General features: G+C 48.3%; 1 protein-coding gene across 1 annotated transcript in view; it reads right to left on the reverse strand.

Annotated features, from left to right (window-relative positions):
• The window catches only part of septin5a (septin 5a), a gene marked incomplete at both ends in the record, with an annotated part of 37,114 nt that extends 27,375 nt beyond the window's left edge, over nucleotides 1-9,739 (reverse strand). The window contains one exon of the mRNA XM_084439816.1: nucleotides 9,689-9,739. Within this exon, the coding sequence (XP_084295942.1) occupies nucleotides 9,689-9,739 (51 nt within the window). The remainder of the gene's footprint in view (nucleotides 1-9,688) is intronic.
• Between the last annotated feature and the right edge of the window lie 5,960 nt (nucleotides 9,740-15,699).

Below are 15,699 nucleotides of genomic sequence, written 5' to 3' on the forward strand. Positions count from 1 at the left end.
TGTCTGCCTGTCTGTCTGTCAGCAGGGCCCGGAGGCCTGGGTCCAGAGATCTGCCACCGGTCCAGCAGTGTTTGTGTTCCGGTCCTCATTCACAGTTAGCCTCTCCGCTCTGTCAGGAAGTGATTCTCTAAAGGCCACAGCAGTGAACTACTGACTGAGGCCAATACACACTGACACACACACACACACACACACACACACACACACACACACACACACACACACACACACACACACACACACACATAAACAAAGAGACACATCAACATCAACACAAACACCACCAAAAGAAGGATTTATGAATATGTGAATGCCCTCATGCACAGACACACAAACACATGGACACACGCGCCACACACACACACACACACACACACACACACACACACACACACACACACACAAGCACACACACTCACTCGCTCCCAGACACAGCCAGTAAAGCTGCCGACAACAGCCAGTATAATGGTGGATTGCTGACCTTAACCGATGACATTCTAGAGGCTCTCCCACCATTAACCCCCAACGGCTAACAGAGGCTGGGTGTTTACATGAGGAGAGAGGGGGGGAGAAGAAGAGAGGAGAAGAAGAGAAGAGGGAGTGAAAGAGAGAGAGAGAGATTAACCCTCCCATCCCCCCATCCCTGCCTCTCTCTCGCTCTCTTGTTTTATCTCCGTGGAGACGTGAGCGCCCCAGCTCTTTAGCATGCTAATCTACCAGCGTGTAATTGCTCTGGGAAACAATCGCCACTCCGCTGAAGCACACTTGGCTAGCGTAGCCTAGCGCTAGCATCTGCCCCATTACCCAACAATGGGCTCTCACAAGAGATTGGCTAGCGTAACCTAGCGTAGCCTAGCCCTAGTGTCTGCCCCTCGGGCAACAATGGGCTCTCACATTGGGGGAGGGGAGGGGGGGCTGGCTAGCGTAGCCTGGTGTTAGCATTAAGCATCAGGGAGACACACAGAGGAGGGTACAGAGAGAGTCAGCCTGCTGAGTGTTATTGCGTCACAGAGATGGGGAGGTAAGCCTTTCCTACAGCAGAGACAAAAAACAAACAATCCTATCTGCCTCATGGGGGATGGTGGGTTGTTTTTAAACTATATCCAACTCTTTATCAGAAACACGAACACAATATAGATATAAACCTGAAGTAGACGTGTCCTGGTGACAGACAGCTGGAACGTGGTGATCTTTCTCTGCACGCCTGTCTGTCAACAAGGAGCTTCTACGTGTTTCACAAAACCAGCCCTGCAGAACAGGCAGGGAACCACGAGAGAACTAGAACCCGGTATGGTTCCTTTAAGACTGTGAGAATTATGTACTTAGATACAGCGATGAAACCAGTCTCAGATCTGTGCGGAGATCTCTTACATGTGCTCCACATCACCGAGAGGTGCAATAAATAATCTCATAATGACAATAAATAATCTCTGAACTCTCTGACGTAAAATCTGGCTCTCTTTCATGTGTTTCACTGGATTTGAGCCCCAGATCCCTGATATTCGTCCTCTAGACATCCCATAATGGAAGTTCTCAAGGTGGAGCAAACAGGGTTAGGAGGCGTGTTATCTGGGCCGCAGTCAGCCTGTCAGGAGAGAACGGCGCTGGGGAAGAGATTCACAGACGCACCCAGGGGGAACCTGGCCTGGGGCTGGACACATGGAGGAGAAACTACCTATTCATGTGTGCTGCAACACACACACACACACACACACACACACACACATACACACACACTATACCGGATGACTGACATTGCATACATGTTTGCAGCCTGACAGAATGACAGGAGCAGCCAGAACAGAACAGACTGAACTCCTAAAGACCTGAACAAGACCAGCAACCATGAGACTGGATAAACACCCGCCCAACCACACACACACGTGACTTAATGCATGTGTGATGGACTTTATTTCACTCTGTGTTGAGTTTTTATTTCGCTGTTTTCTTTTGTGTATTTTGGTGATCTGTGGAGAGAGCTTTAGGCTGCTCAGGGTCCTAGTGCAGTAGCTTTTCGGTGGCGTAACTGGAGTGGTGTTTATAAGAGGCGGTCATGTGCGTTTGTGACAGACTTCATTTCGCTCTGTGTTGAGTTTTTATTTCACTCTGTGTTGAGTTTTCTGTCACTCGTTCCTTTGGCCCATGTTAAGGGACGGTCCAGGGCGGGACGCGAACCTGCAACCTTGCGCTCGGTTGTCAGATGAGCTAACAACTATGCCAAGAGAGGTGTACCTCTCAGCAAGGTCGTTAGCACAACCTTTATACTAGGGGAGTGAGTTTCACCACTCAACCACTACTCTACTTTAGCCTCCTCGTTACATGTGCACACATGCACGCTCCTGCGCACACGCACACACACACACACACACACACACACACACACACACACACACACACACACACACACACACACACACACACACACAGTGACTGGGAGGCCGTGGAGGAGACCCTGAGCCAGGACATGCAGACACTAGCGGCATACCTCCAGAAATGGAGATTGAAGCTCAGCGAGACAAGGACGGTATCGGCGGCCTTCCACCTGGACAGGTCGCTCACGTTCCGCCGACACCTCGAGTCACTGCGCAAGAAGCTAACGGCTTGTGTGGCGTTGATGAGGCGACTGGTCCGATCAGGCTGGGGCACCACGGCAAAAACCCTGCGTATGGCAGCCCAAGCCCTGGTCTACTCCACCAGTGAATACTGTGCACTGGTTTGGTGTTGCAGCGCTCACACCCGCCTCATCGACCCGCCTATCAACGAAGCCTTGCACATCGTGACAGGATGCCTGCGTCCCACTCCTGTGGACAACCTTCCCATCCTCGCAGGCATCCAGCCCGCTGGCCTCCACCACACAGGAACCACAGCACGTCTCGCCTGCCGGGCCGTGGAGCCTGACTACCTGCTCCACGACAGGCTCAATACAACAGCGGAGCCCCCCTGGCGTCTCAAGTTGAGACACCCTTTTGTTTCTGCCGCACGGGATCTCCTGCAGCAATGCAGAGATCTTAACATCAGCGAGGCAGGATGGGCGGACCACACCTGGCGTGCGGAGTGGGAGAGGACTGCACCAACTAACCAATCAAAGTGAGTGCTCACTGAAACACACCATGAACAAACACACAAGAATAGGCAGCGTTCTACGAGATTCGACTGAGCTTCTACTCCCCCACGATGGAGAGCTTCTACTGAGCTTCTACTCCCCCACGATGGAGAGCTTCTACTGAGCTTCTACTCATCCACGATGGAGAGCTTCTACTGAGCTTCTACTCATCCACGATGGAGAGCTTCTACTGAGCTTCTACTCATCCACGATGGAGAGCTTCTACTGAGCTTCTACTCCTCCACGATGGAGAGCTTCTACTGAGCTTCTACTCCTCCACGATGGAGAGCTTCTACTGAGCTTCTACTCATCCACGATGGAGAGCTTCTACTGAGCTTCTACTCATCCACGATGGAGAGCTTCTACTGAGCTTCTACTCATCCACGATGGAGAGCTTCTACTGAGCTTCTACTCCTCCACGATGGAGAGCATCCTGACTGGGAACATCCCCACCTGGTACAGGAACAGCAGCTCTCAGGATCACAAGGCCCTACAGGGAGGGGTACGGTCAGGATCACAAGGCCCTACAGGGAGGGGTACGGTCAGGATCACAAGGCCCTACAGGGAGGGGTACGGTCAGGATCACAAGGCCCTTCAGGGAGGGGTACGGTCAGGATCACAAGGCCCTTCAGGGAGGGGTACGGTCAGGATCACAAGGCCCTACAGGGAGGGGTACGGTCAGGATCACAAGGCCCTACAGGGAGTGGTACGGTCAGGATCACAAGGCCCTACAGGGAGTACGGTCAGGTAAACGTACCTTTGCCACTCCCCCACCTCGAGGACATCTACAGTACTCCAGAAGATCAAGACCAGCATCACCATACATGGCAATATGGATTACAATCTCACCCCTGGGATTGTTGATTATAGCTAGAGCATGTACATCACACACCCATGCCGGTATCTTGTCTTTATTCTGTATAGATTGGTACTTCTTGTGTAATTTGTAAATTGTATATTGTAGTAATATCTGTAATGAGCACATCTCAGCAACCTTTCCCTGTGACTGAACACTGCCCAGAACATGAGACATTCCCCTGTGACTGAACACTGTTCAGAACATGAGACATTCCCCTGTGACTGAACACTGTTCAGAACATGAGACATTCCCCTGTGACTGAACACTGTTCAGAACATGAGACAAATAAACAATCAGAATGTGAATCTGAGATGAGAAGGCTCACAGCCCCCCCCCCCGCCCCCCCCCCACACCCCTAACACGCCTATCACAGCCCCCCCCCCACACACACACCCCTAACACGCCTATCAGAGCCCCCCCCACACACACACACACCCCTAACATGCCTATCACAGCCCCCCCCCCCACACACACACCCCTAACACGCCTATCAGAGCCCCCCCCCCCCCCCCCACACACACACACACACCCCTAACATGCCTATCAGAGCCCCCCCCCCACACACACACACCCCTAACACGCCTATCAGAGCCCCCCAGCTGCTCCTCTCATGGAGGGGGTGGGAGTCAAGGGCCCCATCTGTGGCTGCGAAAAAGACTGTGTGTGTGTGTGTGTGTGTGTGTGTGTGTGTGCTGGGGGTAGGGCAGGTCAGAGCTGTGGGTCTCATTGAGAAGACAGATGCATGATGGGTACAAATGTATGTGAGGCACATCTGTTCTCTGTAGACCCCAGCAGAGAGAGAATCAGTCAGTATCCACCACATCTCCTCTGATCACAGCCCTGCATGAGTTCAACTACAACATTATTACTTCAGAAACCACATTGATTTCTACGGGTGCGAGATGTTGGTTGAGGAGGACTCATCCTAGAATCTGGACCCACGCTAGCGTCATTCTGACTCATAACAACCCAAACCCCGGATGTAAGGTAACCATGGAAACCTGTAGTGTGGTGGATGAGGGATGAGCGCCGGGGTCGGTGAACCCCAGCCTACACACGCCTAGCACCCCAGGGGGATTGTGGGTACAGGTCACATGACGTGTCCTCCGCCCTGGAGTGATGGGGAGGGGTGAAACTCTGTTGCCTGGCAACCCAGCAGTGCAGCAGACCTGGTGACGGCCGGCCAAGGATCAGAGGTTCTGGGACCGCTCACTCACACAGGATAGAGGCAGGAGGAGGAGGGAGGAGGAGGAGGGGAGGGATTTGCTTTTATTGCAGTTCTGTCTACTTGAGGTCTGCAGCATTTTAACATGCAGTCCTTTCAGTTACCAACAAGTCTCTCTCTCTGACCCTCTCTCTCCACCCCCTCGCTCTCTCTCTCTCTCTCTCTGACCCTCTCTCTCCACCCCCTCTCTCTCCCTCTCTCTCCAACCCCTCTCGCTCTCTCTCTCTCTCTCTCTCTCTCTCTCTGACCCTCTCTCTCCACCCCCTCTCGCTCTCTCTCTCTCCACCCCCTCTCGCTCTCCCTCTCTCACAGCCAAGAGAGTCCCACTACACCCCTACTCTGAGAGAGAGAGAGAGAGAGAGAGAGAGAGAGAGTGAGTGAGTGTGTGAGTGGGTGAGTGAGTGAGTGAGTGAGTGAGTGAGTGAGTGAGTGAGTGGGTGAGTGAGAGAGTGAGTGAGTGAGTGAGTGAGTGAGTGGGTGGATGTGTGTGTGTGTGTGAGAGAGAGAGAGAGAGAGAGAGAGAGAGAGAGAGAGAGAGTGAGTGAGTGAGTGAGTGAGTGAGAGAGTGTGTGAGTGAGTGGGTGGGTGAGAGAGAGAGTGTGTGTGGGTGGATGTGTGGATGTTGGCTCGTAGCAGCTGCTGTTCTAAATCCTCAACCCTGCTGCAGTCCCAGAAGAGCTGAGACATGAACCAGAGGTGCTTCAGGCAGACTGCGCAAATACAACAATAAAGATATACAACTGAACACATCCTCACAGAAAACACATGATTCAGAACAGGTTATTCACTGAGCGTGAGGAGGTCAATACTGAAGTTGACATTTTGTCGACCGTTGCTTTCCTGTCCTCTGGGATGTGTGAGTGCTTCTGGGGTCAGCGGTAGAGCGGGTCGTCCCATGATCCTAACATCGGTGGTTCGAATCCTGGCTCCTCCTGTCCACATGTCCAAGTGTCCTTGGGCAAGACACTGAACCCCAAATTGCTCCCGCCATTGGTGTGTGAATGGGTGAATGAGAGGCCATTGTAAAGCGCTTTGGATAAAAGCGCTATATAAGAGCAGTCCATTCACCCTTCTGTCTATGTGGTCCAGACTGAGCTGGTCTCACAGGTGTCAGCATCACTTCCTCCTGCAGAGTTCCCACGCTGGGGTCCAACCCGGGGCCTCTGATTTGCGAACATGTAACGAGGAGGCTAAAGTAGAGTTGGTGTAGTTGTTAGCTCATCTGACTACCGAGCTCAAGGTTGCAGGTTCGCGTCCCGCCCTGGACCGTCCCTTAACATGGGCCAAAGGAACGAGTGACAGAAAACTCAACACAGAGTGAAATAAAAACTCAACACAGAGCGAAATGAAGTCTGTCACAAACGCACATGACCGCCTCTTATAAACACCACTCCAGTTACGCCACCGAAAAGCTACTGCACTAGGACCCTGAGCAGCCTAAAGCTCTCTCCACAGATCACCAGGCTTATACCCCTCCAACGGGACCAGGACCAGATTATACCCCTCCAACAGGACCAGGACCATCTGATACCCCTCCAGCAGGACCAGGATCAGATTATACCCCTACAACAGGACCAGGACCAGATTATACCCCTCCAACAGGACCAGGACCAGATTATACCCCTCCAACAGGACCAGGACCAGATTATACCCCTCCAACAGGACCAGGTTTGAATCCCTGACTCAGTCGCCACCAATCTTAAACATGTTGCACATACAGGAACACACCCCCCCCACACACACACACGCCCACACACACGCCCACATAAACACACAGACCCCCCCACACACACATAAAAACACACACACACACACACACACACACACACACACACACACACACACACATAAACACGCACTCACACACATACACACAGATGCACTCACACACACACAAAGAACACACACACACACACACACACAACACATACACACACACACACACACACAAACAACACACACACACCGAGCGGAGTTTGAACACTCGTGGTCATTCATCAGTTGGGGTGTGTGAGGGTCTGTGTAGCTGATGGTCCTCTGAGACGTTCTCATCACCAAGAGCTCTTCCTCTCTGTCTGTCTTTGTATCCACCTCTCCTCTCTCTCCCTCCCTCCTCCCTCCCTCCTCCCTCCCTCCCTCCTCCCTCTATCCTGGACCCCCTCAGCCTGACCAGAATGGGACCTGCAGGGTTCACTCCAGGTCAGGTATCCCATAGCACCAGCCTATAGCAGGCCTGTGGGCTCCAGGTGTGTGCTGCTGATGTAGGTAGCAGGGCAGCTGAGCTAGGCTGGGTTCTGGGATGGATGAACCACCAGTCAGGGGGTTGAACCGATCCAGAGAAAGTCTTAAAAAATCATTAATTGGCTCCGCCCAGCAACCGCTGGCGGAGGGTATATTTTCGGTCGTGTGTGTTATTTCGTCTGTTCGTTTGGTCACATAGCAGGATTATACATTATAACTACCAGAGTGATTTTCATGAAACTCGGTAGAGGGGTGTAGCATGGGCCAAGTTAGAACACATTAAATGTTGGTGCGGATCAGAATCACTGGGAGGATACACAAATTAAAAGACAAAAACAGCATTTGCCATCCTTGGACCGGCGTCCTTCCCTTTATATCTACTTCTCCTGCCGGGTTTACTATACCTGGTAAACAGCGGGTAAGCAGGCGGTAATGTACCAGTCTAGCAATGCGTCGACCCGGGTTCGGTTCCCGCGTTCAGCTTTTGATATCAACTTTTTTTTTTGTTGCTGTTTATGCCCAATATTGTCTTAGCCTGGATCCTGTGGTATTAGCCTACATATAAATCATAAGCTACCTGCACATCTGGGCTGAGGTTTTGCCAGCTGAGTGTCAGGTTTCACTAACTATGTGTTCTTTTTAATTTGAGTGTTGAAGCAAACGAAAAAACGGTATTACCCGTCACATAGCAGGATTATACAAAAACTACCAGAGTGGAACATCCCACAAACATTTTCTACTACTCTGATATCATATGAAAAAAGACAGGGACAGTCAAACCATGCTGCTTTCTTATCTATTAATTTTTTAGCAACTTACACATTCATGTGTGGAAACCTGAGCTCTCTGAGCACCTTTTATAGTCTTTACTTTTTCTGCCAGGCTTACTCAGTCCCTGCTGGCCGAGCGTTAGTCTCATGATTTTCGTCCAAGTTTGAGCCACGATGACGATGTTTTTTGATGTTGATTCTTTTTCTTTAGAGAACGTTGGCTCTTTGTTACAATGAGGCATCAAGTCGGCTTTAGATATCATCTTAGATATCAACTTTATTTATTTGCTGTTTAAGCAACCAATATTATCTTATGTTTCTATGCATGTAAAACAAAATAATATCTGAGGATTACACAAAAACTACCAGAACGATTTTCAAAAAACTCAATGGAGGGGTGTAGCATAAGCCAACTTAGAACCCATCCAAGAGACATGGACACTGAACTAGTGCCCCTCTACCCCTCCCAGAGGCATGGACACATGACTAGTGCCCCTCTACCCCTCCCAGAGGCATGGACACTGGGCTAGTGCCCGTCCTTTTTACCCCCCCAGAGAAATGAACACTGGACTTAATTTCTGTATATAATTTTGTAACTTATGTCTTGTTATTGTCTATAATGGCTGAATTAAAAAATTACACAAGTGCACAAGTATGTTCAGTTGTGTTCATACATGACCACCTCTAATAAAACCACTATCAATTATATCACCAAAAAGCTTACTGTTCAATGGTGCAAGTGTGCAATATTTATACTGAGAAGTGAGTTTAACCATTTCAACTCGATTACACCAACAAAATGCATCAATGGGCGGAGCCTTGAGCTCTGAGCACCCTTTCTAGTTCTAAATGGAAGCAGGTCGCTCACGGCCGCGCGCGGACGACCCACTGCGCGTGCAGATAGAGGATGAGAGCGAGTCTGCAGCACGTGCGTGGGTACCGTTCAGAGCGCACGCATCCTCATCCTCCCTGCTGCGACTGTCCGCCACGCGCACCGAAACCCGGTTCCGTTGAATTACCACGGTGGATGCTCAGCCGAGCCCGTAATGCGGTGGCATTACAACTACGGTCCTCCGGGTATCATCACGGTGATGACGGTTACAAACATAACACACACACACACGATCGAAGCCTCCTACATGCATAGAGGGCGCCTGTCTCTTTGACGCTCTGGATTCGAGATGCTGCTGCTTCCGTGAGATTTGCGTATTTTATGGCATTAAGATACATAGAAGCTACAAACGAATATCCACAGGTACAAATAAAACGATATGAAATGCCATAATAAAGCATGTCAGTCCCTTACCTCGCTGCATTCGTCTGTTGGACGGTGTTGTCGGATGGATGAGGCGAGGAAGCGCAGGTGGAGAGATCAGAGATGCGCAGCGACGCCCAAAGAATTTAGGAGAGACCGACAGAGACGAATCATGAAATATTATTAGCCTATTTACAGATTCAGACTAAGGATATATCTCACGGCTAGGTTAGACCCTACCTGATTTAACCGGTATCCGGCTCTTGTATCGGATGTTAGTGGTCATGTTCACGTCCTCGGCGATTCTGCGGGCGGACGGCAGTGAAAGCACCGCGTCTCTCCTCGAGCCCAGAGCCGTCCGCCGACGCCCCGCCCCCTCGGTGTGGTACCCAGAGCAGATGAAACATACACGTCTGAGACCAGGCCTGCATACTTTATAAAAGCGTTTGAAGCACAACATTACATTACATTCTGTAAACGCTTCTTTCTATAGTTCAACCGGGTGTTCGCTAATGCATTTTATCCGATTATCCCCAATATCACCTTTGTAGAACTGCAGTGAGCTGTCACCTACCATTCAACTAATAGACCTAAAGTTTTCATTAATTCAAACAGCCATCAAGCCAGCCTTATAATAATAATAATAACTAGTGCTGCGAGCAGCAGTGAGCGGGCCCTCGCACCCCACGCGGGTCGGGGTGTGGCGCCGTTAAAGGGTGTGCTATTTCGGTGTCCAGTACTGACAGAAACTTCCTGTCACCAGTAGGTGGCGCTCTAAGCGTGACTCAATACCGACGCATAGATGTGTTCAGGACAGTACCTTGATGAAGCGTGAGAAATGTTGTGTAAATCGGACAAAGTATGTAGGAGTTATGAGGACTTCCTGTAAGCAGTAGGTGGCGCTGTAGGTATGACGCAATACTGACCTACAGATGTGTTCAAGATGCGACCTTCATCAAGCATGAGCAATTTGGAGTAAATCGGATAATGTATGTAGGAGTTATGAGTACTTCCTGTTTCACCAGTAGGTGGCGCTGTAAGTGTAACTCAATACCGACGCATAGATGTGTTCAGAAGGTGACCTTCATGAAGCGTCAGCAATTTGGTGCAAATCGGATGATGTATGCAGGAGTTATGAGGACTTCCTGTTTCACCAATAGGTGGCGCTATAAGTATGACGCAATACTGACACATAGATGTGTTCAGGACAGAACCGTCATGAAGCGTGAGATAAATCGGACAAATCGGATAATGTATGGAGGAGTTATGATGACTTCCTGTTTCACCAATAGGTGGCGCTATAAGTATGACGCAATACTGACACAAAGATGTGTTCAGGACAGAACCGTCATGAAGCGTGAGACATATCGGACAAATCGGATAATGTATGCAGGAGTTATGAGGACTTCCTGTTTCACCAATAGGTGGCGCTATAAGTATGACGCAATACTGACACATAGATGTGTTCAGGACAGAACCGTCATGAAGCGTGAGATAAATCGGACAAATCGGATAATGTATGGAGGAGTTATGAGGACTTCCTGTTTCACCAATAGGTGGCGCTATACGTATGACGCAATACTGACACATAGATGTGTTCAGGACAGAACCTTCATGAAGTGTGAGATATATCGGACGAATTGGATAATGTATGGAGGAGTTATGAGGACTTCCTGTTTCACCAATAGGTGGCGCTATAAGTATGACGCAATACTGACACATAGATGTGTTCAGGACAGAACCGTCATGAAGCGTGAGATATATCGGACAAATTGGATAATGTATGGAGGAGTTATGAGGACTTCGTGTTTTATGGCGAAATGTCAAATTTTGGCGGGGCGCCACGGCAAGGTTGTTTGGTGAAAACTCAATTTTTTTGATAACTTTTGATCACAAAGGTCTTAAGATGAAGCTGACCCGATATGAAGTTGATCGGATGAAATCTGTAGGAGGAGTTCGTCGAAGTACGAGGCATGGAAATGGTCAAAACAAGGACAAAATGGCACATTAAAAGCAAAATGGCGGCCTTTCTGTTGCATGTTGGGTATAGCCCTAAGAGACATTTTAGTGCGTCTCGATGAACTACATATGCCCTCCGAATTTCGTTCGCCTACATCAAACTAAAAGGTGGGGCTCGCCATTTTAGAATTTCCAGGGGGCGCTCTTGAGCCGTTTTGCCACGCCCATTTCCGTCACCCATGAATTATCAAATTTTTTACCGGGACTGACGTATCTGCAAAGTTTCATCCGTTTTCATCGATGTTTAGGCCGCCAAAAAGGCATTTGTTTTGGAAGAAGGAGAAGGAGAAGGTAGAATAATAATAATAACTAGTGCTGCGAGCAGCAGTGAGCGGGCCCTCGCACCCCACGCGTGTCGGGGTGCCACGCCGTTAAAGGGTGTGCTATTTCGGTGTGCAGTACTGCGAGAAACTTCCTGTCACCAGTAGGTGGCGCTCTAAGCGTGACTCAATACCGACGCATAGATGTGTTCAGGACAGTACCTTGATGAAGCGTGAGAAATGTTGTGTAAATCGGACAAAGTATGTAGGAGTTATCAGGACTTCCTGTAAGCAGTAGGTGGCGCTGTAGGTATGACGCAATACTGACCTACAGATGTGTTCAGAAGGTGACCTTCATGAAGCGTCAGCAATTTGGTGCAAATCGGATGATGTATGCAGGAGTTATGAGGACTTCCTGTTTCACCAATAGGTGGCGCTATAAGTATGATGCAATACTGACACATAGATGTGTTCAGGACAGAACCGTCATGAAGCGTGAGATATATCGGACAAATTGGATAATGTATGTAGGAGTTATGAGGACTTCCTGTTTCACCAATAGGTGGCGCTATAAGTATGACGCAATACTGACACATAGATGTGTTCAGGACAGAACCTTCATGAAGCGTGAGATATATCGGACGAATTGGATAATGTATGGAGGAGTTATGAGGACTTCCTGTTTCACTAATAGGTGGCGCTATAAGTATGACGCAATACTGACACATAGATGTGTTCAGGACAGAACCGTCATGAAGGGTGAGATATATCGGACAAATTGGATAATGTATGGAGGAGTTATGAGGACTTCCTGTTTCACCAATAGGTGGCGCTATAAGTATGACGCAATACTGACACATAGATGTGTTCAGGACAGAACCTTCATGAAGCGTGAGATATATCGGACGAATTGGATAATGTATGGAGGAGTTATGAGGACTTCCTGTTTCACTAATAGGTGGCGCTATAAGTATGACGCAATACTGACACATAGATGTGTTCAGGACAGAACCGTCATGAAGGGTGAGATATATCGGACAAATTGGATAATGTATGGAGGAGTTATGAGGACTTCCTGTTTCACCAATAGGTGGCGCTATAAGTATGACGCAATACTGACACATAGATGTGTTCAGGACAGAACCGTCATGAAGCGTGAGATATATCGGACAAATTGGATAATGTGTGTAGGAGTTATGAGGACTTCCTGTTTCACCAATAGGTGGCGCTATAAGTATGACGCAATACTGAAACATAGATGTGTGCAGGACAGAACCGTCATGAAGCGTGAGACATATCGGACAAATTGGATAATGTATGGAGGAGTTATGAGGACTTCCTGTTTCACCAATAGGTGGCGCTATAAGTATGACGCAATACTGAAACATAGATGTGTTCAGGACAGAACCGTCATGAAGCGTGAGATATATCGGACAAATTGGATAATGTATGGAGGAGTTATGAGGACTTCCTGTTTCACCAATAGGTGGCGCTATAAGTATGACGCAATACTGGAACATAGATGTGTTCAGGACAGAACCGTCATGAAGCGTGAGATATATCGGACAAATTGGATAATGTATGGAGGAGTTATGAGGACTTCCTGTTTCACCAATAGGTGGCGCTATAAGTATGACGCAATACTGAAACATAGATGTGTTCAGGACAGAACCGTCATGAAGCGTGAGATATATCGGACAAATTGGATAATGTATGGAGGAGTTATGAGGACTTCCTGTTTCGCCAATAGGTGGCGCTATAAGTATGACGCAATACTGACACATAGATGTGTTCAGGACAGAACCGTCATGAAGCGTGAGATATATCGGACAAATCGGATAATGTGTGGAGGAGTTATGAGGACATCGTGTTTTATGGCGAAATGTCAAACTTTGGCGGGGCGCCATGGCAAGGGTGTTTGGTGAAAACTCAATTTTCTTGATAACTTTTGATCACAAAGGGCTTAAGATGAAGCTGACCGAGTATGAAGTTGATCGGATGAAATCTGTATGACGAGTTCGTTGAAGTACGAGGCATGGAAATGGTCAAAACAAGGACAAAATGGCACATTAAAAGCAAAATGGCTGACTTCCTGTTGCATGTTGGGTATAACTCCAAGAGACATTTTAGTGTGTCTCGATGAAATACATAAGCCCACCGAATTTCGTTCGCCTACATCAAACTGAAAGGTGGGGCTCGCCATTTTAAATTTTCCAGGGGGCGCTCTTGAGCCGTTTTGCCACGCCCATTTCCCTCACCCATGAATTATCAAATTTTTCACCGGAACTGACGTATCTGCAAAGTTTCATCCGTTTTCATCGATGTTTAGGCCGCCAAAAAGGCATTTGTTTTGGAAGAAGAAGGTAGGAGAATAATAACTAGGGCTGCGAGCAGCAGTGAGCGGGCCCTCGCACCCCACGCGGGTCGGGGTGTGGCGCCGTTAAAGGGTGTGCTATTTCGGTGTCCAGTACTGACAGAAACTTCCTGTCACCAGTAGGTGGCGCTCTAAGCGTGACTCAATACCGACGCATAGATGTGTTCAGGACAGTACCTTGATAAAGCGTGAGAAATGTTGTGTAAATCGGACAAAGTATGTAGGAGTTATGAGGACTTCCTGTAAGCAGTAGGTGGTGCTGTAGGTATGACGCAATACAAACCTACAGATGTGTTCAAGATGCGACCTTCATCAAGCATGAGCAATTTGGAGTAAATCGGATAATGTATGTAGGAGTTATGAGTACTTCCTGTTTCACCAGTAGGTGGCGCTGTAAGTGTAACTCAATACCGACGCATAGATGTGTTCAGAAGGTGACCTTCATGAAGCGTCAGCAATTTGGTGCAAATCGGATGATGTATGCAGGAGTTATGAGGACTTCCTGTTTCACCAATAGGTGGCGCTATAAGTATGACGCAATACTGACACATAGATGTGTTCAGGACAGAACCGTCATGAAGCGTGAGATATATCGGACAAATTGGATAATGTATGGAGGAGTAATGAGGACTTCCTGTTTCACCAATAGGTGGCGCTATAAGTATGACGCAATACTGACACATAGATGTGTTCAGGACAGAACCGTCATGAAGCGTGAGATATATCGGACAAATTGGATAATGTATGGAGGAGTAATGAGGACTTCCTGTTTCACCAATAGGTGGCGCTATAAGTATGACGCAATACTGACACATAGATGTGTTCAGGACAGAACCGTCATGAAGCGTGAGATATATCGGACAAATTGGATAATGTATGGAGGAGTTATGAGGACTTCCTGTTTCACCAATAGGTGGCGCTATAAGTATGACGCAATACTGACACATAGATGTGTTCAGGACAGAACCGTCATGAAGCGTGATATATATCGGACAAATTGGATAATGTATGGAGGAGTTATGAGGACTTCCTGTTTCACCAATAGGTGGCGCTATAAGTATGACGCAATACTGACACATAGATGTGTTCAGGACAGAACCGTCATGAAGCGTGAGATATATCGGACAAATCGGATAATGTATGGAGGAGTTATGAGGACTTCCTGTTTCACCAATAGGTGGCGCTATAAGTATGACGCAATACTGACACATAGATGTGTTCAGGACAGAACCGTCATGAAGCGTGAGATATATCGGACAAATTGGATAATCTATGGAGGAGTTATGAGGACTTCGTGTTTTATGGCGAAATGTCAAACTTTGGCGGGGCGCCACGGCAAGGGTGTTTGGTAAAAACTCAATTTTTTTGATAACTTTTGATCACAAAGGTCTTAAGATGAAGCTGACCCGATATGAAGTTGATCGGATGAAATCTGTAGGAGGAGTTCGTCGAAGTACGAGGCATGGAAATGGTCAAAACAAGGACAAAATGGCACATTAAAAGCAAAATGGCGGCCTTCCTGTTGCATGTTGGGTATAGCTCCAAGAGACATTTTAGTGCGTCTCGATGAACTACATATGCCCTCCGAATTTC

The sequence above is a fragment of the Borostomias antarcticus genome (genome assembly GCF_949987555.1).
Source record: "Borostomias antarcticus genome assembly, chromosome: 6".
Lineage (NCBI taxonomy): Eukaryota > Metazoa > Chordata > Actinopteri > Stomiiformes > Stomiidae > Borostomias > Borostomias antarcticus.